This window comes from Myotis lucifugus, unplaced genomic scaffold, assembly GCF_000147115.1.
Source record: "Myotis lucifugus unplaced genomic scaffold, Myoluc2.0 scaffold_11, whole genome shotgun sequence".
Lineage (NCBI taxonomy): Eukaryota > Metazoa > Chordata > Mammalia > Chiroptera > Vespertilionidae > Myotis > Myotis lucifugus.
The window spans coordinates 13,169,654-13,197,335 of record NW_005871059.1 but is presented as its reverse complement, the minus strand read 5'-3'; the positions used below and the strand labels follow the sequence as shown (position 1 = coordinate 13,197,335).

Genomic DNA, 27,682 nt, shown 5'->3' with positions numbered 1-27,682 from the left:
ACAGTGATGGCGAACCTATGACACGCGTGTCAGAAGTGACACGCGAACTCATTTTTTTGGTTGATTTTTCTTTGTTAAATGGCATTTAAATACATAAAATAAATATCAAAAATATAAGTCTTTGTTTTACTATGGTTGCAAATATCAAAAAATTTCTATATGTGACACGGCACCAGAGTTAAGTTAGGGTTTTTCAAAATGCTGACACGCCGAGCTCAAAAGGTTCGCCATCACTGCTATAACATAAAGTATACTCAAAGCCCCCTCTACCAAAGCCTTCCCTGTCATTCCCTCAATGAAACAGAGTTTCAATGATCTAATCAAGAAACTGAGGCACTTGTACTTTAAAAGAGGAATGCAATGCCCTAAGTTTTCCCTAGTAAAATTCTAATTAATAAATTATGTGTTGAAGTTATCTTTTTAGAGAGGGTCATCTCCTAGTGCCAACATAGAAATCGGTTCTTTAACAAAGGTTCAGGACATAATCACATAAGATTTTTCCATAATATGATGTTTGTAGGAAATGAAGGGGATGGGGCATGGGTCTGATTATAAACAGGTTCACAGAGATAAGCAAACCAACAAAAATCCAAAAAATGCATGGACACAACACCCTATTTACTACAAGAAGCAGAACCCAACAGGGGACATTTTGACATTGTTCCCTATTTTAATTTTGATCTGCTCTAGAAAGAGAACAGCAATCACAGACTCATCTTCTGAAAAATTAGTTCGGAGACAGACTGATAGAATAAGCTAAACAGGTTTCTAAACAAGTATTACAAAATTTCCAAATATTGGTTTTAGACAATTTCAGGCCAAAGTCTCATTTCTTAGGAAGGAGAAGATCCAATACATTTATGATTTGCGCTTAGTTTTTAGAAGGTTCAATTCCATTCCATATAAAGCAATCGAGTCTAGTGGAAAAGAAAGGAAAAGGCCAAATGGCATTGGTGCAAAATAGGAGGAAAGGACTAAATTATAAATAAGATGACAGGGAAAACTAACATGAGAATATACTAAGACCTACTATCACTGAGCTAGGACTTATAGCAGGACGGGGAATTCAGGATTAGATTTGATGAGCCAATTTAAGATTGAGAATTCTCCAAATCACTGGTCTGGGTCAAACAACCTGGCTCCTGTCAAAAAGGATGTGACTTATGTGAACCAACCAACTGTGTTAGAATCCTGGCTCTGCTATTTGCTAGTTCTGTGACCTTGAACATGTGATACAACCTCTCTAAGCTTCAGTTTCCTCATCTAAAAAATGGGGAAAATAATAGTACCTGCTTCATATGGTTCCTGAGCATATACACATGTGAAAGCATTCATGACAGAGCCTATGAAACAGCAGTCCTCCAGAAATGTTAGTCCTTAGCACATTTCTCAGCACATTACGGCAGACACTCATGCCAGAAGCTAAAGGCTGAGGTTAAAGATAAAGAAGGATCTTTAAAAGATAAAAAGCCCTTTATAACTAACGGGGAAACAGGCATGGTTTAGAGCAGTGTGAAGATTCTCTCTTCCACTTGCAGCCAACCCATTAACCCACTAACCACCTTTGACCTCTTACACAGGTGCAGATGAGGAGGAACACTCAAGGACAGAAAAAAGGGGATTTTGGGTGGGATTCCCCATAGAGAAGAAGGGAGGAAAACCCCAAGGCTGAAGCAGCCAAGCCAAACTGTGGTTAGCCTGTAGTTGATTTAGGCTAAGAAACTTAAGCTTCTCAGGAAGCACTTCCTTTGAAAGTGCTAGCCTTGTCCCAGCCAAAGGGGAATGGTCCACAACTAGGCCGAGATATTAACAGTAAGCAGAGCGGACCAACGTGATGAGCTCAGCTAAGGTTCCAGGTGGACACAGAGCAGAAGGAAAATACTTTCCAGGTGGAAAAACTAGGAGCTACAGTGTGTGTAGTTCGCTTTCTCCCTGGGTGTTCTTAGCACAGGGAATGACTCCCTGTAAGGAGAAGACAAGAAAGTTAAGAACACTCAGCTGGAATTTGGAACCAGTGGCTAGGCAAAATTCAAGTTCATCTTTTAAAATGTAGGACTGTTTTTTTAAAAAAATGCCTTTACTTTTACATTGCTTGATACATACATATAAATTTGTATTTCCATTTTATTTACAATCACACCCCACCATTACCACCATGCAGAACAAATTACATCTAGCATTCATACCTATAGAGGAGCTTAAATATTTATTTTTGTGTCTGTTTTAATCTAGTCCATAAAAAATGATTTCTGGAACAAGTAAAAAGAGAGTTCACTTACTACCCCTAAAAATATTACACAAAAAAATTAAACTATAAGAAATTTGCTTAAATTGCTTGTGTTTATTATTTATGCATTAAAAGACTTACTTAGGCTTCTTCTTGGTAACCTCACCCGTGCTTTTGTTCAAGACGCTAATCAATCGTTTAATAACAGCAGGCTCACTGACAGTCTGGTAGTGTAACAGCACCTAAAACAAAACATTGTAACACTGAATAACTGCTTACCACGGCATCTCTGTCCTATTACTTGCTCACATTTAATTATATTAAATGCAGCACTATTGCCTGGGGTTTTTAGGATTTCCAGTTGCCTCCTCTAAGTCTCACCATTCTAATTAGCTTGCTCCCCAACTTACTAGCGGGAAAAGGTCATGGGAGGCAGTCCAAACATCTCCACCAGTCACTGTGTACACTTTAGTGAATTACATAATCTTCCTTATAGGGTGAGATGAGAATTAAATAGGATCAGAGACAGTGACTGGTACAAAAGGTGTTCAACATATGTGAACTGTTTCATCATGAAAATTAGGGAAGGGGAATCATGTGACATTAAGCAGGAATTAATATATTCATTGTTGGATAATGAGAATAAAATATTATAGGGGAGTTTAGACTGGCTTTGAAGTCAGACAGATCTGAGTTCAAATCTTAACTCCACACTTTCCAGCTGTACAATTTGTGACAAGTCCTTTAACAACTCTATCCCCAACAGCCCAGCTTCAGGATCCTTATCACTGAAATGAGGAAAATCAGATGCTATTTTAAAGTAGTGCCTAGCCCAGTGATGGCGAACCTATGACACACGTGTCAGAAGTGACACGCGAACGCATTTTTTTGGTTGATTTTTCTTTGTTAAATGGCATTTAAATACATAAAATAAATATCAAAAATATAAGTCTTTGTTTTACTATGGTTGCAAATATCAAAAAATTTCTATATGTGACACGGCACCAGAGTTAAGTTAGGGTTTTTCAAAATGCTGACACGCCGAGCTCAAAAGGTTCACCATCATTGGCCTACCCACTTTAAAATGGTAAACATTCAGTTAATTGATGACCTTACATATTAGCTATTATTGTTCATGTTTTCTATATAAGAAAATTAATATCAAAAAGGGTAAATAACCTAATGTGGTTATGGTGACATGTGTCAGAGACAAATTTTTGCTGGGGTCAACTGGAGTCAGAATTAGGCTGTCCTCCATTCAAATAGTAAGGACTGAGTGTACACTATGTCTATAGCTTAGGTTAGTGGAAAAAATCCAATACCCAGAAAGTGGCCAAGCTATCAAACGTTTAAGTGGTTTGTAAGTACCATTTTATGCTATTTTCCTGAAGAAACACTGACACTTCTATTCTGAAATTTCCTGGGTAAAATAGTTTGCATATTCAGAAAACAGAAGCCTGAAGAGTTTCATATAAGGTTTAGGATTCTGTACTTCATGTGGGGTTGAAAGAATTAAATTGCCTAGTGTTTTATAAACTATAATGAGCTACATAATCTATTAAATAGCACAATAAGCCAATGAGAAAAGGAAATTTCTTAAAGGAAAATTGAAGGGTTACTTCCCAAAGAAGGAGGTAAGAGTTAAGGGCACCATCAAAAGATGAATAAATAAACAAAATGTGGCATTTACATAAAATGGAATATTTTTCAGCCTTAAAAATGACTGAAATTTTGATACATGCTATAATATGGATGAAGTGTGAAAACATCATGTGAAGTAAAATAAGCAAAGAGCAAAAGGGCAAATAGTATTTGATTCTATTTATATGAGGCATCTAGAATAGTCAAATTCAGAGACAGAAAGTGGAATAATGATTACCAGGGGGTGGGGGCAGGAAAGGGGAGTTAATGTTCAGTGGGTATGGAGTTTCAGTTTGGGATAATAAAAAGGGTCTTGAAATGGATGGTGATGATGAATACATAAAAATGTGAATGTACTTTATGCCACTAAACACTTAAATATGGTTAATATAAGAATAAACTCTGTATTTCACGCACAACTGTAAACCTACTTTTGCATCACCTTGTATTTATGTAGCAATAATAAATAATTCCCTAAATAGTAAAATTTTAATTACTGAGGAAGCCTTTTCTTGGTTAAAAATTCTATTTTGAAAGGTTTCTTCCCACAGGAAGTGAACAATGACAAAACGTGACTGCTTTTCTGAAACACGTTTCATCCTGCATTCGTGAATCAATATAGGTGAGAGCAATCTCATTAAGCAGCACTGAAAAACTTTCAATTCATACTTATTTTTAAGAAACTACAGTAGACAGGAAAACAGTATTACTATTCAAAGTAACTATTGACCTGTTGACCTCTGTACCTCTCCATTGGCAAAAATTATTGCTGCGTGAGTAAAAACATGCAGTAACCAACCTCTCCAACTTCTCCACTGGACATACTGCTTTCTAAGAATTAGTGCCATTTGTACATAGCAATTAAGTTGTAGTTCCTTGACTATCAATACATGCATTTTGAATATTTAAAAATTAAATATTTTCAACTATAACAGGTTTTTTGTTGTTTTTTTGGAGAGAAGCTTCTACTCCCTTTTTTAGCTCATGGGAGAAATGGACTATAATGATAAAAATAAAAAACTTAAACAGTATCTTATAAACATTTTATATGATCAAATTTACATAGAATTACAAAGAATTATCAGCAAAGCACATGACTCAAATAGTGTAAGTATAAAATGAATTTAAATTAGCTAAATAAATGTATGTTCAACCCCTTAAGTACTATCACTAACTTAAATGAAGTTTAAAGGTCAATTACTATTACTGTCTTACTTTTATTGCAAAGATGCATCAAATGGTGAACTGTTTATATTTTCAAAAGGAAGCCATTTAATTCCACTGAGAAACATTTTTTTATTATCATGCAGAATCTGTACTACATAAGCTGATCAAGAAAAAAAGTCTAATGGGAAAAATGCTCATTTGTTAAGTGGCAAAAACAAGTTACCAACCTATAAACAGAGTATGGCCCTGAATATCTGAAAAAAAATTACACATACGACAAGGAATTCATGCTATGTACAAGTAGCAGTATCTTTTCTGGATAAGTAACATTATATCATAAAATCACCCTCTTCCCATAAAGGTGTATGTTTCAAATGAAGCTGGTCAATGATAACCGGCAAACCAAACTCACAGCATGCAGAGTCTCAAGGTGTTGCTTCAGCACAATTAAGTTTACCCTATGGCAGGCACCCCAGAATATACCCATAAATACCAAAGGGTAGACAGCACGTACACAGAAAAACACACCGAAATGTAAAGCGAATACAAGTATATTTATGGATTATGCAATTATAGAATAATCTTACTAAGTTTATTTTCTTGTGTTTTTCATAGTTTTCTGTAACAATGTATCACTTTTATAATCAGAAAAACTATAAATAAGCATATTAAAACAAAAAACCCCCAGAAAAACCCAATTTACAATTAGTCAGGTAACCTTTAGAACATAGTGAAAAAGGATCTACCAATTTCCCTAGATAAGTTATATTATTACCATTAGTTTGTATCCTATTGATTATGAAATATCTACTCAATGCCTCTTTGAAAATATTTAGGCTGAAGGATCAAAATAAAAAGTAAAGTAAAATGACTTTCAAATTCTAATTTCATATTTTTCTGGATTAGAGTAATAAGATGTTAGCTGAAAATAACCATAGCACTATCACTTGTAAAAAGAATTATTGCTTCTTAGGATAAAGTGACTTTCAATTTGTAAAAACAGTAACAACTGAACATTTTGAAACTTACAGGAAATCCTTTAGTGATAGGAATTTCAATATTGAAGATGAGGATTCGGGCTCTGAATCGAGTGCAAGCTTTAATGGGTTCTTTGGGACCACAAAATATGCAGCCAACACTGTAACAAGAAAAAAGGAGAGAAATAAACATACATCCAATAGGATTACCTCTACAATCATTTACTAAGTAAAACAAGCAAGCAAATTAGGGTCTTTTTCTAAATATTCCCTTCTGGGTCAAAGTCTGGCTTTATACCTTATATCATTTTCATACATAATAGCTTTCACTCAAAGAAGTACATGAACTGACATGTATTGATTTCAATTTTAAGTAGGTTTGCTTATTATCCTTATACTTCCACAGTGCCTGGTTTTGGCCAAATGAGATTCAGAATTAATACTCATTCTCTCATTTGAACTGGTCAAATGCAAAATGTATGTGTTTTGAGGTCCTATATCTAAAACAATGGTTGATTAAATTCATTTTCTCACTCACTTAATTTTGATGATATCCATCCCAACCAACGTAAGACTAACATGATCGCCTGCTGCTGCCCAATCGACAGGTTCATCATGCAGAGTGATTCCTGGAAATGAGTAAGAACCAAAGAATACAGTGAAACACCTCAATATCGAACCATAACAACCAAGAGAGTTTGGCTGATTGTGCCTCATCAGTCACTACTCATCATTTTCAATATGAATGGATTGAGAGTGAGAAGAGTAACTGTGCATGGTGAGGAAGACGCACTTCCTCTACATTGACTCCTCTGGCAAACCGCCCTAAACATAAAGTGACTTGTATTTGTCCATAAAAGGCTCATTTCTGCTTTTTCAATCAAGAATTTTAAACTCATTTACACAACTGAGTATATTAATTAAACAGGCCCCATTCAAATATTCCTGTTATATTAATGGCTGTAGGTATAACAATACAGCTCCAATTACTTTTAGTAACATAAAAAATGGGACTGGGGAAGCTGTCCAGTCTTCAGTTTACGTTGAATTAGACAAGCACCTAAACCACCACCTGTGTTCTCCCAGGAGCCCATGGGCATCATTGCTCAGTCAGACGTGCTCTTGGCAGACCCTTTCACTAATTCCTGTCTCAAAAGAATGGCTGCCCAGAGACAGAAAGATGCACAGTGATAACTGGTTATATAAAAAGAGATTAATAGTGTAAACAATTTTAACTTAAAAATGATCCCAGGTGCTGCTACATACCTGTGTTACCTAGGGATTATCCTGGAGAACAACTACAAGGGCAATCCTCAGCTGCCTTATTCAAAGACTTAAAAGGAGCATCATATTTTATGATTCCATGGGTTAGGTTTATGGGGTAAGCTCCTTTCCACTGGAACTTTAGTCTTGTGATGAAGACAGTATGAAGGGCAACAACTGTGGAATAGTTCTTAAATGACATGTTTTCAGTAAATTATAATTTACCCTCATATTTCTGAAAATACTTATTTTTCCTATGTAGCATACACTTATGCGAGTTTCTTTAAGACTTTTTGAAAATTCAAGGAGAGTTTTAAGGATTCTGGGACAACCTACACTTTTATTCAAAATTTCAATTATGTGCACATCTGAATTACTCAGAAGAGAGGCATACTTTTCATCAAGGTATCAAAGAGGTCCTTGATTCTAAAATTGTTAGCAATTCTAATATTAAGGAATATTTGCTAAATTTTCAACTAATTAAATTTAGTTTTTAAATGTAGATTTTAAATGAACATATCTGATTTTGCTATGAAATGTGGCATTGAAGACAGGAGCTACATACTTAACATACACTAGAGATTGCCTTAATTTAAGATCGAAGGGCATTCATACCAGAAGTTCAATTAACAATATAAAATATCTACAGATAATATATAATCTAATTTTCTGCCCCCAAACGTGTTACACTGTCCTATATATGATATCTATCTTCTTGAAGACCTTCTTCACTGGACAGACATTACACACAAAAAGTTATTTTTCAACACTCCATGCACTTGATAATGTTATTAAGGTAAAAACATAATTAAGAATTTCCACTTGTTGGTTGCAGATTTAGTCACTTCTCTCTTTTAGGACACAGCTGGGTAATGAGCCACAGTAGCACCTAAAGCAGTGGTTCTCACCCTTGGCTGCACATTAGAATCACCTGGGAATCTTTTTAAAATCCTGATTTCTGGGCCTCATCCTCCGGAAATTCTGTTTCTTTGTTACTAATGTTGTGGCCCCAGCCCATAACAAAGAAACAGAATTTCCGGAGGATGAGGCCCAGAAATCAGGATTTTAAAAAGATTCCCAGGTGATTGTAATGTGCAGCCAAGATTGAGAACCACTGACCTAAAGTGTTCAGACAGAAGTGTGCATTAAACAACCAAATAAATGAAACAAAGCAACAGGGTTAGAGATTGAGAACGGAGAGCCTCCATGCTGGGGTAGAAGCACAGCTCTCAGGAGAGGGTGCTATACTCTCCAGGGGCTTCTGATATGGTGTCTCTTTAAGAACCACTGGATTAAAGACAAATGGGTAGAGTTTTTCTGGAAGGGAAGTGACAGGAAGGAGGAGTAAGGCACAGAATGTGGGACTTTCAGAAGTGACCAAATTGTCACAAAGTAGTCAAACTGTGAGGTCCCTGGATAATTTTAAAAACATGGTTTTAATTAATGTTTACTGGTTATTAAAAAAAAAACAACACTTCCTATTCTCAAAAAAAGCTTGTTAACATAAATCAGTATTTCAAAAGTATTGTAGCTCTTGATCATTTTAAAAAACAAGAGATCTGAACTTGCAAGCTTTTTAAAAAATGTATATGTATTATTGTTTATCTAAACAGAATTTTCATGATCCCTAAGCAAGCAGAAAGAAAAAAATAAAATGGAAATAATTTTATCTTTCATCCCCTTATTCATCTTTAAATGTAGATTAAACACGATTACCTAGACACAAAGCAATAATTGGTGTACTTTAAACTAGCTCACAATTAATTTCTCTTTTTAACATCAGGATTCTCTACATTTACATCTTATTTTCTTAGGTCTTCCTATAATTTTTTTTTTTGGTATAAACATGATCAAAGCTGTTACCATATAGTGATTCTAAAATACACATTTCAAAACAACAGACTGCAGCAGTCTGCTTTGCCACTGACTGTTTAGTGCCCAGTTAGGTTGGATTTAATTTCTACTACTGAATACTATTTTAAATGTATCTGTCAGGTGTCTCTACATCTGGTTAAATCCTAAACAGACTTCTCACATCAGCGTCAAAAAAAAAAAAATGCTACCACAGTTAGAATGCTATAGGTACATATATACACACACAGTCACAACAGAAAAAAATCGTTTAATGTTTTCACATTTTTATCTTCAACAGTTAGTATCATTTTGACAGTCAGTTACAATTTCAGTAAGAGGTTATTTACTCTGGAGTAAATAATTGCACTACTTTTTAAAAATCTGCTGTCTCAACTTAAGGGTTGTTTAGCAGAAGAACTTTGCAGAGGAATACCTTTTGCAGTACAGGTTTCATTAGGAGGCATTGCTAGTAGTCGGTCACCAGTTTGGATATAACCAGCCTCAATTTTCCCAGTTACACAAAATCCAGATCCTTGATCTGCAAAACATACCCAAAGCTTATAATGATTCACATAGCAATGTTATCTGATGATTAATGCTATTAGCTCTATTTGGTTCCCTAGTAGTTATACACAACTGTAGTTCAATGAACATCAATGTTCATCTCAGAATTTTTAACATCGACTAATATGGCAATCACATTCTACTCTTGATTTTCTTACAAATAAAAATATTCATATTATAAAAAGTGGAAATTCATTTCTTCTTCAAATATATATTGAATGTTTACTAAGTACCAGGCACTCTGGGGATAAAGAGATGAAAATATAATCACCTATCCATAAGGAGTTTACACCAGTGAAGAGAAAGACAAAAACAATTACATTGTCCAGAGACAAATGTTATTTATAATGAACACCTAGAAACAGAAAAAGCTACACAGAAGAATCCATGTTGAGGGGGAACAATTACAGTTTAGCTGGGCACTTAGAAGAAGGAACAGGAGATCACCAGGTAGCTTGTGTGTATGGGTAGGGGAAGCAGGAAAACACCACTGACCCAGGAAACTTCATATGCAAAGGCACAAAATTATAACCGCATGTGGGATGTGCTAAGACCCAGTGTCATTTATATGGAATTTACAGGGACCACATGAAATAATGAGGGAAGGCAAGACATGAGGTAACAGAGGTAGGCAAGGGACAGATGATAAAGGGGCCTTGTAAGTCACACTTAGGGCTTGAATTTCATCCTCAGTTAAGCAATAGGAGCCAGTTAAGAACTGTGAACAGAGAAGGGACATGATGGCATTTTCATGTCAGAGAGGAAGGAAGTTTGACTGAAATGCACACATTGACTGTAGAAACTCAAGAATTTGGGAAGAAGGTATAACAGACTTAGGGTGGTAAGGTAAATGGGGGATAATGGCAAAAAGGGAGTTATTTGAGATGATAATGCATTAACTGTGGGACAGGAAGTTAAACAATACGATGCATCTTAGCCTTGGTGAATCTGAAGTGTCTACAAGACATACATGTGGAAAAGACGCATTCTAGGAGGCACCAATCACACCAGATTCCATGAGAATGGAGCCCTGGGAGCACATTCCCTATGGGGACGTCCAGGAGCAGGTAGTACATTTACCTAGAGAATGTGAACAGATAGGTTGGAGATACAGATCTGGGAAGCATCAACACACTGGAGGCAGATGAACTCATGCATGTCTGTACAAAAGGATCATGTAGAGTAAGAGGACTGACACAACAGAACACTAGTTAAGAGAGAGAGGAAGAGGAGCACAAAGAAGACATAGAGAGGTCAAAGACATAGAAAGGAGAGCAGGAGAAAGTGGGTCACAGAAACCAAGGGAGAAAAGTTTTAAGGTAGATGTGGCTACTGGTCTCAGAAGTAACACCAAATTCAAGGAAGATGGAAGGAAAATAAAACTGAAACATGTTATTGACTTGGGCAACCAAGCGATCATTTGGTAGGAACATACTGAGGGGAGCAGTGTAGGCAGAAGCCAGGAAGTAGCCTGAAGACAGAACAGGAGATGAAAAAATAGAGTCAGCAAACATTGTTAATCAAAAAAGAAACTTAAGCACCTCTTGTATTTTAAATAGATAACAGTAATTTGGAAAGCATTACCATATATACTCTTCTACTACCAGAATGCTAGAAGCTAATAACAATAATAAATTTCAGCTTTTTAACCAGTTAACTGCCACAATATTTTGAATTTAATTAAAAAATGTCCGCCACTTTCGCCGATACTTGTGGCGTACAAACGGTTAAAATGATTTTTGTTAGACACCTTCATTCATTCACTATTAAACAGTTATTAAGCATGTATTAGGTGCCAGGCACTGAACCAGGTCCTGCAGATGCAGATAGAGAACAGACAGTCCTTGCCCTCAGGAAGTTCACAACCTAAGTGAAATAGCACTCAGACACTTATACTACTGCATGAGAAATGCAATGACAGAGGATACAGAGAACACAGAGAAACACCTCAGAGGATGTGTTTGGTGAACTCGCCAGTCATCAATTTACTGCTTCTCAGTTCCAAATCCACTTTATTGCCTGCTCTGTGAATAATGAAGATATGAAGGACAGTGACATTTTTACTGTATTGATTTTTCTAATATATAAATATGTTACATCCTTCTGCTTACTGAGATTGTTTATTCCATTTCCATCTTACATATTTCTATACTAGAGGCCCGGTGCATGAACCTCAGCCCGGCCTGTGCCCTCTCGCAGTCCAGGAGCCCTCGAGGGATGTCTGACTGATGACAGTCGGACATCCTTATGTCTGATTAATGATAGTTGGACATCCTTAGCACTGCCACAGAGGCAGGAGAGGCTCCCACTACCGCTGCTGTGCTCGCTAGCCGTGAGCCCGGCTTCTAGCTGAGCAGCGCTCCCCGCATGGGAGCGCACTGACCACCAGGGGTCAGCTCCTGTGTTGAGCGTCTGCCCCCTGGTGGTCAGTGCACATCATAGCGAGCAGTTGAGCAGCCTTAGCATATCATTAGCATATTACGCTTTGATTGGTTGAATGGCCGACCGGACGGACCGGACACTTAGCATATGAGGCTTTTATTATATAGGATAGGGTCTTACACTCATTAAGTGAGATGTATTCTTAGGTATTCAATACACCACCTCCTCCAGCAATGTCTGTACCCTTCTGTGTTTGGGTACTTTCCCTCGGCCCTAGGGTACCACATTGTTTCCTTATATCTTATATCACTCTTATCACATTAACAATCCTTTACTAATATATTGAACTTCCCATTTTACCTATATGTAGTAGGTGTCTCCTGATTGAATCCAAACACCTACAGATAGATAGGAAATGAATAAAGAGAGAGAACAAACCATGGGTAGGCACTGTGGCAACAGGGACCCTCCAATGTGGTTAAGAAATAGTGAACAGTCCAGTTTGATAGAAGAATACAGAAACTAAGGGGATCTACTGTGAGAAAAAACTATGAGGCTAGAAAGATAAAGGATAAAGTTTTTTCATACCTGAAAAATAAATATGAGATGGGGAAATAGTGAGTAAATTGAAGATTTTTCTGGGCAGGGGAGTTAAGTAACTAGTACTGTGCCCTTTAAATTTGGCAGTGATCCTCACATTGGCATAAAGAAGGGAGAATCTGAAAGACAATATAATAATTTTGTCCAAGAAAAGAGGTCAGGAGATAACAGAAAGGCAGGAGTCATACTGCAACAGGAATGCAGAGGTAGCACTTACCTTTGAAAACATCAGATACACATAATCTAAAAGGCTTATCGATAGATCGTTGAGGAGGTTTGAAGGAATCTGGAAAAAATGGCAAAAAAGCTAGGTTTAATTTAAAAGTAATTTTTGACTAATGTCCTAAGATCCCATTAAAGCCCCATCTCTCTTAGAAAATAATTATTAAATATAAAAATTAATAGCAAATTGACTGTCATTCATATAATACTTTGTAGTTTATAAAATGTTTTCACACATATTAAATCATTTAATGTCAACAACAGTTTGTGAGGTGGGTAGGGTAGGTATTAGCCTCATTAATTCAATAAGGAAAAGTGAACATTAGTTTAAATATTGCATGTGATTTCAAACCTGGTAACGTAGCTCCTCTAACTACAAATCCTATGCTTTTGCACACACACCACTGTCTACCATAAAGAACTCTAAACAATAATTAATAGCAAGTTTATATTGCATCAAAATTAGCAAGGCAATATTCTTACCAATTTGTTCTAGTAAACATAGTCCTTTATACCATTTTGTAAGTTCACTTGACTGGGATCTAATGATTAGATTTTCACCACTGAGACCACTTGTAGGGATAAAAGCAACATCACTTTCCTATTAAAAAAGATTGAATATATGAAACTTAATACAACATTGTTTCTACAAAGTTAAAAGGTTCACCATTACCATAATTGCACCAAGTTGGCAAAAGCAACAACAATGTACTTTTTAAAAAGTAATAGAAATCATAGTACTACAATCCTGATCTCTTCTAACATTTTCAACTTTTTTGATTTTGTGTGAAATTTACAATATGTCCCAAAACACGCAAGCATTTTTACCTAGTAACATAGGCATATTTCACATTTTTGCTGGAGAAATTCCTCTCTACTGCTTTCCACTTTTCTCTGTAAACGCCCTAAACCATACACCTAATAGAATAGGTGGGAAAAAAGTATTTTACTTGTATTAAATCCAAGCCAATTTACAAAATATATGCAATTTAAGGTGAAGTAATCCAAAGAACTAAAATGTAATATATACATGATACCGGGGCAAATAAAAACAAAAAGAATGCATGACATTTAACAAGACAAGAACACCAACATATTAGTTTTTTCTCTCATAATGATAAAATGAGACTTAAGAAAATTAACTACATAAATAAATTTAAAATTATCATACCTTAAAACCTGCTTGCTTAAGAAAGTGCCCAAGTTTTCCAGTAATCTCTTGAAATCTTTCTTGTTGCCAATTAACCTGATAAAGATCCAATTTAGGTTTAAAACTATGATTCAGACCAGGCTATATATAAAATTTAAATTTATATAATAAAATGTAAATAATCAAGACTATAAAATAAATAAAAATCTATTAAATATGAAATCTTTTAATCAGTTAACTGCCATAAGCATCTATAGATGCAAGCAGCGGACCTTTTTTAACTAAATTCAAAATATCATGGCAGTTAACTGGTTAAAATTAAAATTCAGAATATAAGATCTCACTATTAATATGATCTAAAAGTAGCTTCTACAACAGAAAGCCTAGAAACAAACTGCAACACACAGAGACATTTTTGTATATGTCAAAAGTGATTTCAAATTTGGGGAGAAAAGTGGATAATTTATTAAACTGTGCTTGGACCAACTGATGAAATAAAACAAAGCCAAACAGACTAAAAATGTATATGTAATATGAACTCTGGATAACATTATGCATACTGTAGTATTTAGAGGTAAGGGTAGCAATGTCTGTGACTTGGAAATTCATATCAAAATGAAATGCATTAAGATAGATACAGGGAAAGATAGACAAAAATGTGATCAAGCAAGTAGTAGAATCTATAGTAATGGGTATAATATAGGTGCTTACTTTAAAATTCTTTCAACTTTTGTTTACATTTGAAATTTTTCATACTAAAATACTGAGAAAAGATAAAAGGTATATGTGATAATGGTATCACAGAAAAACTATGTAAAAAATGTAGGTGAATAGTATCTGATTCCAGGGTAAGAAAATACTTAAAAGGAAATATTTATAAATTTGAATATATGTCAAAAGCACACCACAAATAAAATGAGAAGTAAAATAATAAATTGGTAAAAATATCTGACAAGATAAAAGATTAATATCTTTAATAAATAATGCTTACAAACTGATAAGAAAAAAATTCAAAAATAATTTATAAATAATTCCAAAAGAAAAAATATAAATGATCAATAAATATACAAAGTATCTTTACATATTATTGTAAATACTAAAAAGTAAGTTAGGAAAAGAAATATCATGTTTTATTTATCAAGTTGGAAAACAACCCTTTAAAATCAGCAGTGTTGATAAAATGTGGGAAAGTGACTATGACATATGTCAAAAGGAAGCAACTAGAACTTCTCTGAAAGGTGTTTTAATCATGTCCAGTGAGTCTTAAAAATTTATGTCCTTAAGCCAGAAATTTCCACAGAATAAACTATTTCTAAACACACACGAATACACACAAAACTAGAAATATTCATAAGTGTGGGACTGTTTGAATAAATTGTATCTTTAAAATAAACTAGAATAAAGGTATAAAAACAATCTATACAAAACTTATCATTACTTGGAAACATGCACAAAAATATTGTCAAGTTTTTGAAAAGGCATATAATAAAAAATATTTATACTAAAACAAATGTGTATTATTTTATAACTAAAAACAAATTTAAGATATTTTAATTTTGAAGATAAAAAGACATGTTTTTGCTTAAAATTACTCATATATCATTTATTTAATATCAGAATCATGAATTTCTTTTTTCAGAATGGCAAATGGACTTTTACACTAGTCACATCTGAGGTCCTCAATATGGCAGAATAACATCTTAATTAGCATCTAAAATCCTCATAAACCCTTTACATACCTGATCCATTTTATTGACTGCAACTGCAAGCTGTGTTACTCCAAGAGAACGAACCAAGAGGCCATGTTCTCGCGTTTGTCCCCCAGTCTCAAATCCAGCTTCAAACTCTCCCCTGCTGGCATCTACAACTAAGACAGCTACATCTGCCTAAGGAAGAAAAAACAATCAAAGCTAGAAATAATGTAACAGAATTTTAATTCAAAGGGCAGATTTTTCAGCTAATTGTGTATTGGTCAGATCTGAAAGGCAGATTCTAACCAGACACCAAACACCAAAGCAAATAAAACAAAAGAATTACACAGATGGATTACAATTTTTCAATTAAAAGAGTACCAGCATGCAGCAGGGGAATCATGATAAAAAATTAAAAAATTCTCATATTTGACTATATAATTATTAAAATATCTAGGAAAAGGAGGAACAAAATTAAACAAAATTAAAACAGAAGTCACACTTTTGTCAGATGGCACAGGCAAATTTTTGAACTCTCCATATTTTCCAATAATCATCTGTTATAAAAGAAATCAATGTCCTATATGTGCAGTGTTACATGTAAGTTACAAACTAATTGTTTTTTAAATTAACCCTATAAAGAATGTAAATAAACCATAGGGGGAAAACTCCCAAGCTTCATTATTTCTGCATAAATTCACTTTGAATAAATATATAGAACTTGAATATAAATATAACAAAAAGGCAGATGCTGAAATCGTCACTCCAACTTTAATAAATGAAATGTATATCTCATCAAGCACTTTTACCATTATTTTTACTATAAAGAAATTCATAGCTTTTACACATTTGTTTCTTTGTAATAAATTAGAACAAGTTTTATAAAGTACTGATAAAGAGATAACGAAAAATATTTCTCTATTTTTTTGTAATTTTTTAAAAGTTAAAGTTTTAAAATATTTTAAAAGTTATAACCCTAGAATTATAACCTCAGCATCAGGAAATTTTATATACATGTAGTGCACTATTGTTAAGGAAATATCTGGTACCTGGGCCGCTCCCGTAATCATATTTGGAATGAAATCCTTATGGCCTGGAGCATCCATTAATGTTATAACTTTGGTTGTGGTCTCAAACTTTGTCATACCAACATCCATTGTTACTCCCCTTAAAGAAAACAAAAATGGTTAGAATGCACTATATAAATAATCAGTGTAATGGATTTAATTATTTCATAATATAGGTTAAATGACAGTCTAAAATCTTAAGTAATAATGGAGATTTTATTATATAGCCTATTACTTTGAGAAATTCAGCTATCAATTTGGGCTAGAATTTCTGCTGCAAAAGAATTATACCCATAGAGCTTTAAAATAAAGTTGTGGATGCAGCAAAGATTTTTCTTTTTCTTTCTTTTGGTAAGCAATGTAGATTGGAAACAAAGGAGGGTATGTGTGGACATCTCCAAAAAAGGGAACAGTAAAATGAAGAAAAGGTAAAATAAAGAATCACCACTATCAGGGGGTAGTTTTCCTCACCTTCTTATGTGTATGCTTCACTAATTATAGAAACAAAGTTAGGAAACTTTCATCTGTATGTTACACATTAGAAAACAGGAGATATCAAAGGAGAGGCCCTATTTTTTAAAAAATTGAGAAAGATGAAGAGTAGTTTGTTTCATATCCCATTTCATCCTTCTTAAAGACCAAATACAGTGCCTCTTGATAGCCACACAAATACAGGTTCAGGTTATAAGAAAGTCCAGGGAGCGTCTACAAAGCTACTAAGTCATTCTAGAAATTTAGAAGAGAAATCAGGTGGGCAATGAACTAGGTAATTATTCATCTGTTTTGCCCAGGATAATCCAGAGTAATGAATGAACACCCCCTTTTACTACCTAGTATCCCAACAACTATAATGATAAAATACATGTTCACCCTAACAGTAAGGTAACTGTGGGTCTCCTTACTCAAACCATTCTAGTTTAATCTGAACCCATGGGCCATCTGAACCTCTGAAATGATGCTTCATTCTCTTTAACAATCCCCAAATAATTGCTTTTAGATTAGTGATGAACCGAGATTTATTCCAAGATCCTCCCTAGACTTCTTTGACCACCATATACTCTTCACTCAGCTCTGGTCTGGATTTGTAAGCCTAAAGATGTCACTCATTTTACTAATTTCTGTTCAACACACAATTAGAATGGAGGATTTACAAATATTTAACATGCTGGGATAAACAACACATATTATTTTTGAAATGTTATTAAGGAACATAAACTGTCGAGTTAAAACTCCCATTCTGTATCTGGAAGCTTCTCCTAGCTACAGAATAAAAGGATATTCTAAAAATTGCATCATGCTGAATAATAGAGAACTAGCAGCAGCAGAAATATGACAGATAACTAGCAGATGTATTATTTTAAAAACCACTACAAGCATTGACTACTCTAGGAATGAGATTATTATGTCACTTCCCAGCTCAACTCACTTAAGAAAATTCACACAAGCCATTCTAATTTACAGTGTCCTCAATCTGTTTATGTACTTAATAGGTGTAACACAGCAAAAAAAACAAACAACCCATATACTTTAATAATCTGCACAGTAAACTACTAGATAAAAATTTGTTTAGTCTTCTGATACCATACATAAATTTCACTGTTTTCCAATATAAATTTTCTAAAAATTTGCAGCTGTCCCACTAACTTACTAGGTTGGAAAACACGTATGTGATACTATATGTAGAATAAAGGGGACACCTAATAAGAGAAAAAAACACTGTAACATAAATTCCTATTTATCAAGAGAGCTAAGGAATATTAAGATCCCCTCTATTGAGAATTACCTTATATATTATAATGTAGACTATCAAAGACTCCAAGAAAAAATACACATTTTTAAAAAGCATGAAAATCCAAATATATTCTCTATTCACATTCAGAATGAAGACACAGGCACAGAGAATAACCATTGCTGATTCAGGACTTTCAGAGGACTTCAGGTCTTTAGAGTAATTATTCTGAGACAGCTGACACATCTGCGATTTCACTTAATTATTAAGGTTCTCTTTCTTTCTTCACAAAGGTGCCCCTGACTCCCCCACCCCTACAATTCTAACATGATATACAGTATATCACCATTCCAAAAAGGCTTCAAAAGAAACACTGAGTATTTCTAGCTGCATTCTCCTGCTGGAATCTCCCCAATATTAGCACTGAACACAGTAACAGATACAGAAGAAGTAACTGACTTGATTAAAACTATATGCTAGGAGATAGGTTTAGACACTTGTTGACTTTTGTCTCACGAAACCCAGTACAAAAAGTATAAAAGTAAATTAAGTCTGGTCATTTGCATTTACTAGACATTTTACTATAAAAAGTTACCTTTCCTTTATAATCTGACATAAAATTAAAAGTCTTAGTCATAATTTTAATTCAAAATCAAGGCAATTTGACATATACTTAGAGAAGTAACAACAGAAATGTCACTCATTGAATAATTAGCTAAGTACTTTTACTGCTTTTTTAAAAAAGTTTTAATATTCTTTTAAATTATTCTCATAGAAGTTGCAAGAGTAAAAAACATGTAGATTCATTATGTATGTAGTAATGAAAACTACAGTAAAAATATCTCCCAAATAATTGAAATATTTTTTCTAAAAATAGTCTAAAATATTTAATGGTGTTTCATACATATTCAACACATTTTACATACTTAATTAAAATATAATTTCAAACTGAAAATTTTGAAATATAGTGACTACCTTTCCCTTTCTTCTCCAGTCTCATCCAAGACCCATGCATATGCAAACGAAGCTTTGCCAGCCTTTTTAGACTCTTGTTCATACTTATGCATAGTTCTTTTGTTTACATTACCCAGAAGATAAAGCATATGGCCCATCAGAGTACTTTTCCCAGCATCAACATGACCTAAGGAAAATTGATTCAGTATTAATACTAGGTACATTTTCCAGATGTTGTTCACATTGAGGAATTGCATGAACATGGAACTCAATAGTTCACAGCAGTGTCTAGAGTAATAAATACCAATTTTTATTAAATGATATTTAAAACAACTAAATGGAGGGAAAAGAGCATGTCTTTTTAGAGAGAAAGGGAATTTCCCTGATTTTTGGAAATCAAAATTGTCAACAAGACATGCCATTTTCAAAATGGTCACAAATGAAAAGGTCACAGTGAAGTCTAATGACCTTGGAAGTTGGCATTATTTCACCCTGGGTGACTAGAAAGCATTATGATGCAATGCCCCCTTGCTTCATGTCCATTACACCCATAGAGAGACGCAGAGTGGAACAAGTTCCCATGCTGCAACTAGAAAGCTGTGAGGCTGAGGCAGAGTTGACTGACAGTCCAATGGGGCAAAGGACATTACCAATGACCACTAAGTTGAGGAGTTGCTTCCCTCCTTGCCGCTTCTCCAGCTCTGCTTTGACATCTATCTGCTGCCTCAGCTTGCCAGACTTTCTCACTGGTGTTTGTGTTGAACTCTGCTCCTCTGATGCTTGAATGGTGTGGGATGGAACAGCTGATTTAGAAACAGAATCTAGAACATCAGAAGAAGCCATGCTGGTATCTTCACTAGGGTGTCCTTTTTGAGGTGTGTGGAAACCATGACCATTTTCTTCAGCAGTTACTCTAAAGAAAGCAGAGATAGGAAAAGAGTGTTAAAACCAACTTGACAGATGTCCTATAATGTCAGAAGGGAAGAGAAGTCCTCTCTTCATCTTTCTTACACTTGCAAACCAAAAATGACCTCTGCTAAGTGGTTAGAGTCTGTTAAGGTAGAAATGATAAGTAGCTAGACCCAAACCACACAAATACAGACTTGGAAGATCTCAGAAGAAAAAGTCTACCAAAACTATAAGAAGAAAACATCCTGTAAAATAACTGAAATTCAAATTCTAATTAAGCCCATAGTCTTAGCCATATAATCCTATCAAAACAGATGGCATAAAGGGGGCATTTTTAAAAGACTGACACAAAATGTGTTCCTGGAGATAAATTATTAGTAAAAAAGGAGTTTTATCCCTAACTTGTTGTTCTAACAAGGGAGAGGACTTACAATCTCTTTTGCTCAAATTGTCTTTAAGGAAGCTATCTCTAAGTGTCTACATATTCTTAATACTTTTGGCAAAGGAGTCTCAATTCATTAATTTAAAAAGTACTTGATTGATTTACTAAAAACGACAACACATACTAGGCACTGATGTTGAAAAGATGAAATAGAAATGAGGAAGTTATCTACTACTCTCAGAAGCTTAGAATCTAGCAAGAGGCTCAGATACATAAAGTAGAAACAAGACCACCTAGCTTAACATATTCTCTCCTTGACAATGAAGATGCCTCTTTGACTATTCTCCACAGAAACTATAGCAGTGCTATCATGTGGATAGCTATAAAGAATGTGACTTAACCAGCCAGACTATGATATGCCTTACATTTCCATCATTGACTATAGATAATAGAATTAGGACAAAGAGTAGGTTAAATTGCAAGTCATGTTTCCCTCTCGGGATATTTTTATATGCTCCACACTTAATCCTATACTTCAGGAAAGAAACAGATTGTCATATCTACAACTTTGTTAAAAACCTCATATCCACTCCCATTTTATTGTGCTTTGCAAAATCTCCAATAGCCAATTTTGGTGTTCATTTTTTTAATAATGCTTAAACTAGTTTCATCTTGAACTACACAGAAAAAATTTTACTAATGTGAAAAATGCTCCCATCCTATAAAGAATTCCAACAGGCTAAATTAAGTGAAATCAAATTTAGACTAAAATTTGCAAACATTTACCTGAATGCCCAGAGCTAGCTCTAAAACCATTTATGAGTATGTTAAATAGAGTTTATTCTTATGTTATTAATTACTGCATTATTTATTTGTATTGCAACTGTAAACCTACTTTTGCCCATCCCGTACAAGTAATTCCCAAATGCTACTTACCTACGCCATCTAGTGGCACAAGGAGTCCCTATCTTAACAGTGTTAGATTTCACAAAATCATGTTTTTAAAGTAGCTATAAATAATTTAATTTAAATAAGGAAATTGATAGTGAGATTATGTTACATACATGGGTAAGTCTAGAATTAAGTCTAATTTCTCATCCCCTTCTTCTGTACTATGACATATTGAAGATTGTGGATAGCTCAATGTTAATGATACATTTTCTGACAGTCTAACTGGACACAAACTAATTTCAAAAAAGGAGGGGGTAGGTTTATAAATCTTACCCAGGCACTTCAAATCCCATGGTTTGCTTCTTTCCAGATACAGTCATTTTAGCAACTTTTGGCACAATATCACATTCACTTCGAGATGACTGAGAATCTACTGATTTCCCTAATTAAAGAGTAAAATACAGAAGTTTAATTAATTAAAAGTTCATTTCTAGAAACATATATATTAAATAAATATATAATGGAAATTACATTTCATAGAATTCATGTCTTTATAAACACATATTCTTTTCTCTAAAACATTTTAGTGAAATATTGAAAAGCTGAAAAAAATTCTTCTGCCACCCTATTCTGGAAAATCCCCTATATCAGGCCTTTGTTGGGCTTAACCTCCACCAAATCTCTTCCTAATTTTGAATTGACTCTAAAGTTTCAGTATTAAGAGGTCACGAGGTGGTTTCTGCACTGCACCTTGTTCTGACAATACACATAGACCCTCTATCTCCCTCTCCCACCACACCCTTTCACAATACTAAAACTGTTTGGTCAGTTAGCAGATGGCTAAACTATTTTTAATCCTGTGATACCTATAAACTGATGAGAAAGCTGAGAGTCTGCTGAATTGTGCTGAACACTGCATTTATTTTACTTGCACACAATAATAAACTTAGTAAGACATCTGCTATCTATAAATATGGGGGAAAGGTCATTGTAGAAAAAGTGAATTAAGAACATGGAGTAGGATAAATTATAAGTTAAGACTTAATGCATATTTGATCCTTTAAATACACACACACACACACACACACACACACACACACACACGGAATTCATGGAATGGAATTGCTTAGAATGTAACTTTATAATTTTCAACAAGAGTCCTATCAGGATTGGGTCCACATAAGACTACAGAAACTGCGAGAAATAGCAAGCAGCCAGTTGCCTGCTGATACTGAGGGTGAATGAAAGTAAAAAGTCTGGTGAAGCAAATCAAGTTTTCAACAATCGTTGCACAAAGGAGAATGATTTGAATATTAAAAAATTAGGAGAATTGTTGGATAATATTGAGAGCCTACTTAAGACTTGTAATAATGAATTTGTGATGAAATCAATCTGCCTTTGTGACTTTCTCTAGCAATGTTCAGCTCAGGAACAGGCACAGACAGGACATTATTAAATGCTTCATTCTGGGTTAAGTTTCTACCCAACAGGTGCAAAAAGAGAGCAGAAAAAGAAGGTAGTTGAAGGTATTGGCAAAAGGGGGAGGGTTGAAATTATCTATAATAATAAAAGCATAATATGCTAATTAGACCAGACATCCTTCCAGACGACCTTCTGGATAAAGCTATGGCAGCAGGGGCTGAGGCAGAGGCGGTCACCGAGGCTGCGGGTGCCGAGCCCCTTGCACGAATTTCATGAATCGGGCCTCTAGTAAATAATAAACTCTAAACTATATTTAAAAAGATAAAATATAAGAGTATTGATGCACTGGGAGAAAGTAAGACATGAGCACAACCAGGCAGTTGTGGCCAGAATAAAATGTGTGAACTAGCAATTCTGAAGGAGGGGGCATTAGTGAATTGCTGATGAGAGGTGAAGGTCACTGGAAGTGAGGTAGCCAAGGAACTGAAGGCCCAGGGTGTCAGACCTGGTTTTTCCACAGTGATGCACAAGCAAGCTATGGTTGTGAAGAGTTTAGGGTGGAGAAAAAAACGGTAAACCTGCTGCCAAAGTCTTCAGTGTATAAGAAAAAGTGGCCAGTAGATGAGGGCAGTGAGGACTAATGAAAGGTTGATTCAGGCAAAAAGACAGGAATTTTAAGGGAGCAGAGATTTAAAAAAAATAAAAAGGATTAAGAAATAGCAATGTTGGAAAAGGCAGCAAAAAGAACAAAGCTGCCTTTCCAGACCCCGAGGTTTGAAAGGGTATCAATGAAGTAAGGCAAGGAAGTAGAAAAATACTAGAAAAACACTGAGAATAATAGAGGTATTTGCTTTTCATAAAAAACACAGTTCCTAGGATTATAGCAAATGTAGAGAGGAGTGAAAGGTGAGTGAAGGTTAGGAAAGAGGAAACTGAAAGCATTATCCTGATGTTTTGTGTATGAGGGGTGGGGGGAGGACACCCTAATTGACTAAGACAAGAAAACGGCACGGTGGATTTTGGCCTCAGTTAAAAGAATAGGGGGAAAGAATCATAAAGCACAAAAATGTCTCAATCCAGGCTATACGTTCCCACTCCCCATTAAGATTAATTTTAATACCTTCCAATCATTTTGCATGAGGAAAATGTCTTGATCCACTTACACATTTAGTACATTGAATAGTGTAATTTTGACTTTTAAAAAAAGTAGGTGTGTCATAAAATGACATCAAAGGTCACTAAGCATAGAGAAAAATCATAATGTGATCCTGTAATATTTCTCAGGATGCAGTATATTATTTTTCATTCTGGTGATTCTTATAGGACATCAAACAAAGGTGTAGTATTTCAAATATGTGGTTATTTAAGTGCAAGACTTTTCTTAGAAGAAAAACGTCTAGTATTATAGATCTGAATACCACCCACTAAAGAGTCAGTCTTAAACCTTTTATTTCAAACTTTTGCTGAACTTAAATGAAAACCTCTGCTTGCACATCCACAATTTACCCTCTTCAGACTCACCCCTTTGGTCTTTAAGCACACTTGGCATTCGACTACTAACTCTTTGAAGGTAGGAACTGCCTTATAGATATGTTCACCTAGTCCACAGAACATCACCCAGTGCTCTGCCAACAACAAGCATTCAATAAATAGGGTTTAATGATTATTCCCTAGTGGTTTAAATTTTGAAACCATGAATTGATCTCTTTCACTTTTGCAAATTATCTTAGATCTCTTCTTTGGACAATAACCTCCTCTACCTGCTTCTTACACTTAATACCAGCTGCCTCCTAATATTTAGAGATCTTGGCACTTGCTATAGACACTCTCATGTGCTCTCCTGCCAGGTGCTCTGCATGCTCTTTTCCTTCGTAACAACCACAAGAGTAGGTTTTTATTCCTACTTCAGATATGCCAAGGGTATACAACTTGTGACATACCCAGATTTTTTTAAAAAAAGAAATTAATCCAATGGTGGCTATTATCAATGAGCATTTACTCTATTGAGAGACATTTATAAAAGTTGGAGTTACAGAGACAATAAGAAAATTCAAAGTATGTACCTAAGTGATTATGGGAGACTTAAATGAAATGAGATTTAACCTGACCCTGAAAAATAAAGAGGAGACAAAAATAACATGAGAAAGGGCATTTTTAAGTGTCACTGGGGCAAAAATTCTGAAAAAGACTGGGCAATGATCATTAAATTTTTATACTAAGACTATAAAATTGAGGCTTTGAATAAAAGGCTTAAAAAAAAAGAACTTTTATAGATTTCTTTTCACCCAGTAAGTAAAAAAGTATAAAAGAGAAGTAATATTAAATATTCTAAATTAAATTAGGAAAGATAATTAGAAGTGGGGAAGGGCAAATTAAGATTAGGTAAAACCACAGAAACTTACATGTGATTTTTCCATAAATTATGCTACTCTGTCTCATCATTCTATAATTCCTTTACCTTTCCCAAGCCACTAATAAGGCATCCCCCAAGCTTCAGTCCTAGGATGCTATTTAAATTCTACAAATAAAAGAATAGGGGAAAAGTAATCAACTCTAATTAGTCCAGTATGGCTAAAAATCTAAGGCTCTGTCACCAGAAAATTCTAGAACTTGAGCCCTGACCTAACCATCAAAGATTCCAGAGACCAAGTTTATCCCACTGCAAAATGAGGATACCACCACCTACATCATCTATCTCACAAAGATGCTATAACTAATATTATATATGTGAAAGCACTCAACTACTAATTTAAAAAATATTCTTCAAACAAAACTCTTAAATCAAAATAATTTAAGTTTGTGGTCAGTACATGTTTACTGTAATTATTTCTAGTTTGACTGAATAGTGCTGCACCCATTAACTTCTTCTTTTAAAATGATTACAGATGACAGGGTCAACAAATGTTAGATGTAACTAGTCACTGACAGTAGCACAAAAAGTGTGCCATACCTAAACTTGAACCCAGTTGTGTGTGTGTGTGTGTTGTTTTTTTTAAATTTACTTAAGTGTCATACAAGTAAGGTTAAGGAGTACATGACAACACACACAAAAAAAGACCCAAAAGTGCAAAATCCAATCAATGGGACTATTTGGGGGGAATATAAGCCAAGTTGATGTTGAAGTTCATCTAGAAGATTAAATGTGAGAGGATGACCAATAAAATTTTAAATTAAGAACCATGATAGGGGAACTGCCAGATATCAAGACCTCCTATAGCCCTACCCAATTTTGCTCAATGGATAGAGCATCGGCTTGTGGACCAAAGGGTCCTGGGTTCGATTCCAGTCAAGGGCACGTACCTTGGTTGCAGGCTCCTCCCTGGCCCAAGCCCTGGTCAGGGCTCATGTAGGAGGCAAACCAATCACTGTGTTTGTCTCATATCAATGTTTCTCTCTGTCTTTCCCTCTCTCTTCCACTCTCCCTAAAAATCAATGGAAAAATATCCTCGGGTGAGGATTAACAAAAAAAATAAACAAAAAGACCTCCTATAAAACTGAAGTAAATTAACATGGTAATGGCACAAGAGTAACTTGATAAATCAGAATAAAGTGCAAAAGGACCCATTAATAGGAATATATTTTTATTTGTTATACATAGCAATAATACTTGAGTATATGAAAAAACATATAGGAATGTATAGGAATGTGTTATATACATTTATAAATAGAAATTCAGTATATGCAGAGATGTTTCAAATCAGTGGAAAAGGATGAGTTATCCAATATTGTATTGGGAATATTGGCTATTCACTTGAGGAAAAGGCTTTATCATGTCTATGGTATATCATATAAATTTCTTGTTGATTAAAAATATGAACTTAAAGAGGAATTATAAAAATATATTTATAAATTCAGGTAAGACTGATGAGTCTTATATAAAAATTTTAAAATTTCTCCCTGATTAAAGGTACCACAAGTGGACATAAAGTATGTGGGGAAATATAATAAAAGAGCTCCTACAGACCAATAATAATAATAAAAAAAAAACTCCGAAAAAGTGAGCAATCAATATACCACGTCAAACTACACAACAAAGAAAGATGTGGCAGAGAAAAGGGAAGATAGGAATGGGAGTGGGGGGGGGGGGGAGAGAAGAGGAGGGAGAGAGAGAAGAGGAGGACCACCAGGAGGAAGGGAGGACTGAAAAGAGGAAGTAGTGGAAGAGGGGGCATGGAGGGCAAGAGAAGGAGGGAAGAACAGTAAAAGTATTTCTCCTTTTGAAAAAAAATATATATTTTTATTGATTTCAGAGAGGAAGGGAGAGGGAGAGAGAGATAGAAACATCAATGATAGAATCATTGATCGCCTGCTTCCTGCACACCCCCTACTGTGGATCAAGCTCGCAACCCGGGCATGTGCCATGACCACTGAGTCACACCGGTCAGGCTCTTTCTACTTTTTTATTAGCATCTAGTGTTGCCAAAGGAAGGGGTTGGAGAAAAGCGCTATCTGACACTGTTGGCTAGAGTTCAGCCTAGAACACCGTTGGTAGGGAGAAATGAGATAAAATTTAAAAAGTATTATTATATACTTCTAGAAATGTATTCTCTCTTGATTTTTCTTAGAATAAAGTAAAAACATACTTAGCAA

At 34.8% G+C, this 27,682-nt stretch overlaps 1 protein-coding gene across 6 annotated transcripts in view; it reads right to left on the bottom strand.

Moving 5' to 3' along the window:
* The window catches only part of HBS1L (HBS1 like translational GTPase), a 74,610-nt gene that overhangs the window by 2,639 nt on the left and 44,289 nt on the right, over nucleotides 1–27,682 (bottom strand). For 4 of the 6 annotated variants that reach the window (XM_023750240.1, XM_023750241.1, XM_023750243.1 and 1 more), the window contains 12 exons: nucleotides 22,004–22,112; nucleotides 20,139–20,401; nucleotides 19,510–19,675; nucleotides 16,788–16,905; nucleotides 15,787–15,933; nucleotides 14,069–14,143; nucleotides 13,381–13,498; nucleotides 12,893–12,961; nucleotides 9,563–9,667; nucleotides 6,551–6,641; nucleotides 6,065–6,173; nucleotides 2,369–2,469 (listed from right to left, as the gene is read on the bottom strand). In XM_023750240.1, coding sequence (XP_023606008.1) covers nucleotides 2,369–2,469; nucleotides 6,065–6,173; nucleotides 6,551–6,641; nucleotides 9,563–9,667; nucleotides 12,893–12,961; nucleotides 13,381–13,498; nucleotides 14,069–14,143; nucleotides 15,787–15,933; nucleotides 16,788–16,905; nucleotides 19,510–19,675; nucleotides 20,139–20,401; nucleotides 22,004–22,112 — 1,471 coding nt within the window. Of the gene's footprint in view, nucleotides 1–2,368; nucleotides 2,470–6,064; nucleotides 6,174–6,550; nucleotides 6,642–9,562; nucleotides 9,668–12,663; nucleotides 12,795–12,892; nucleotides 12,962–13,380; nucleotides 13,499–14,068; nucleotides 14,144–15,786; nucleotides 15,934–16,787; nucleotides 16,906–19,509; nucleotides 19,676–20,138; nucleotides 20,402–22,003; nucleotides 22,113–27,682 lie in introns of those variants that run through there. The other 2 variants (XM_023750242.1, XR_002828136.1) reach the window with 2 other exon arrangements.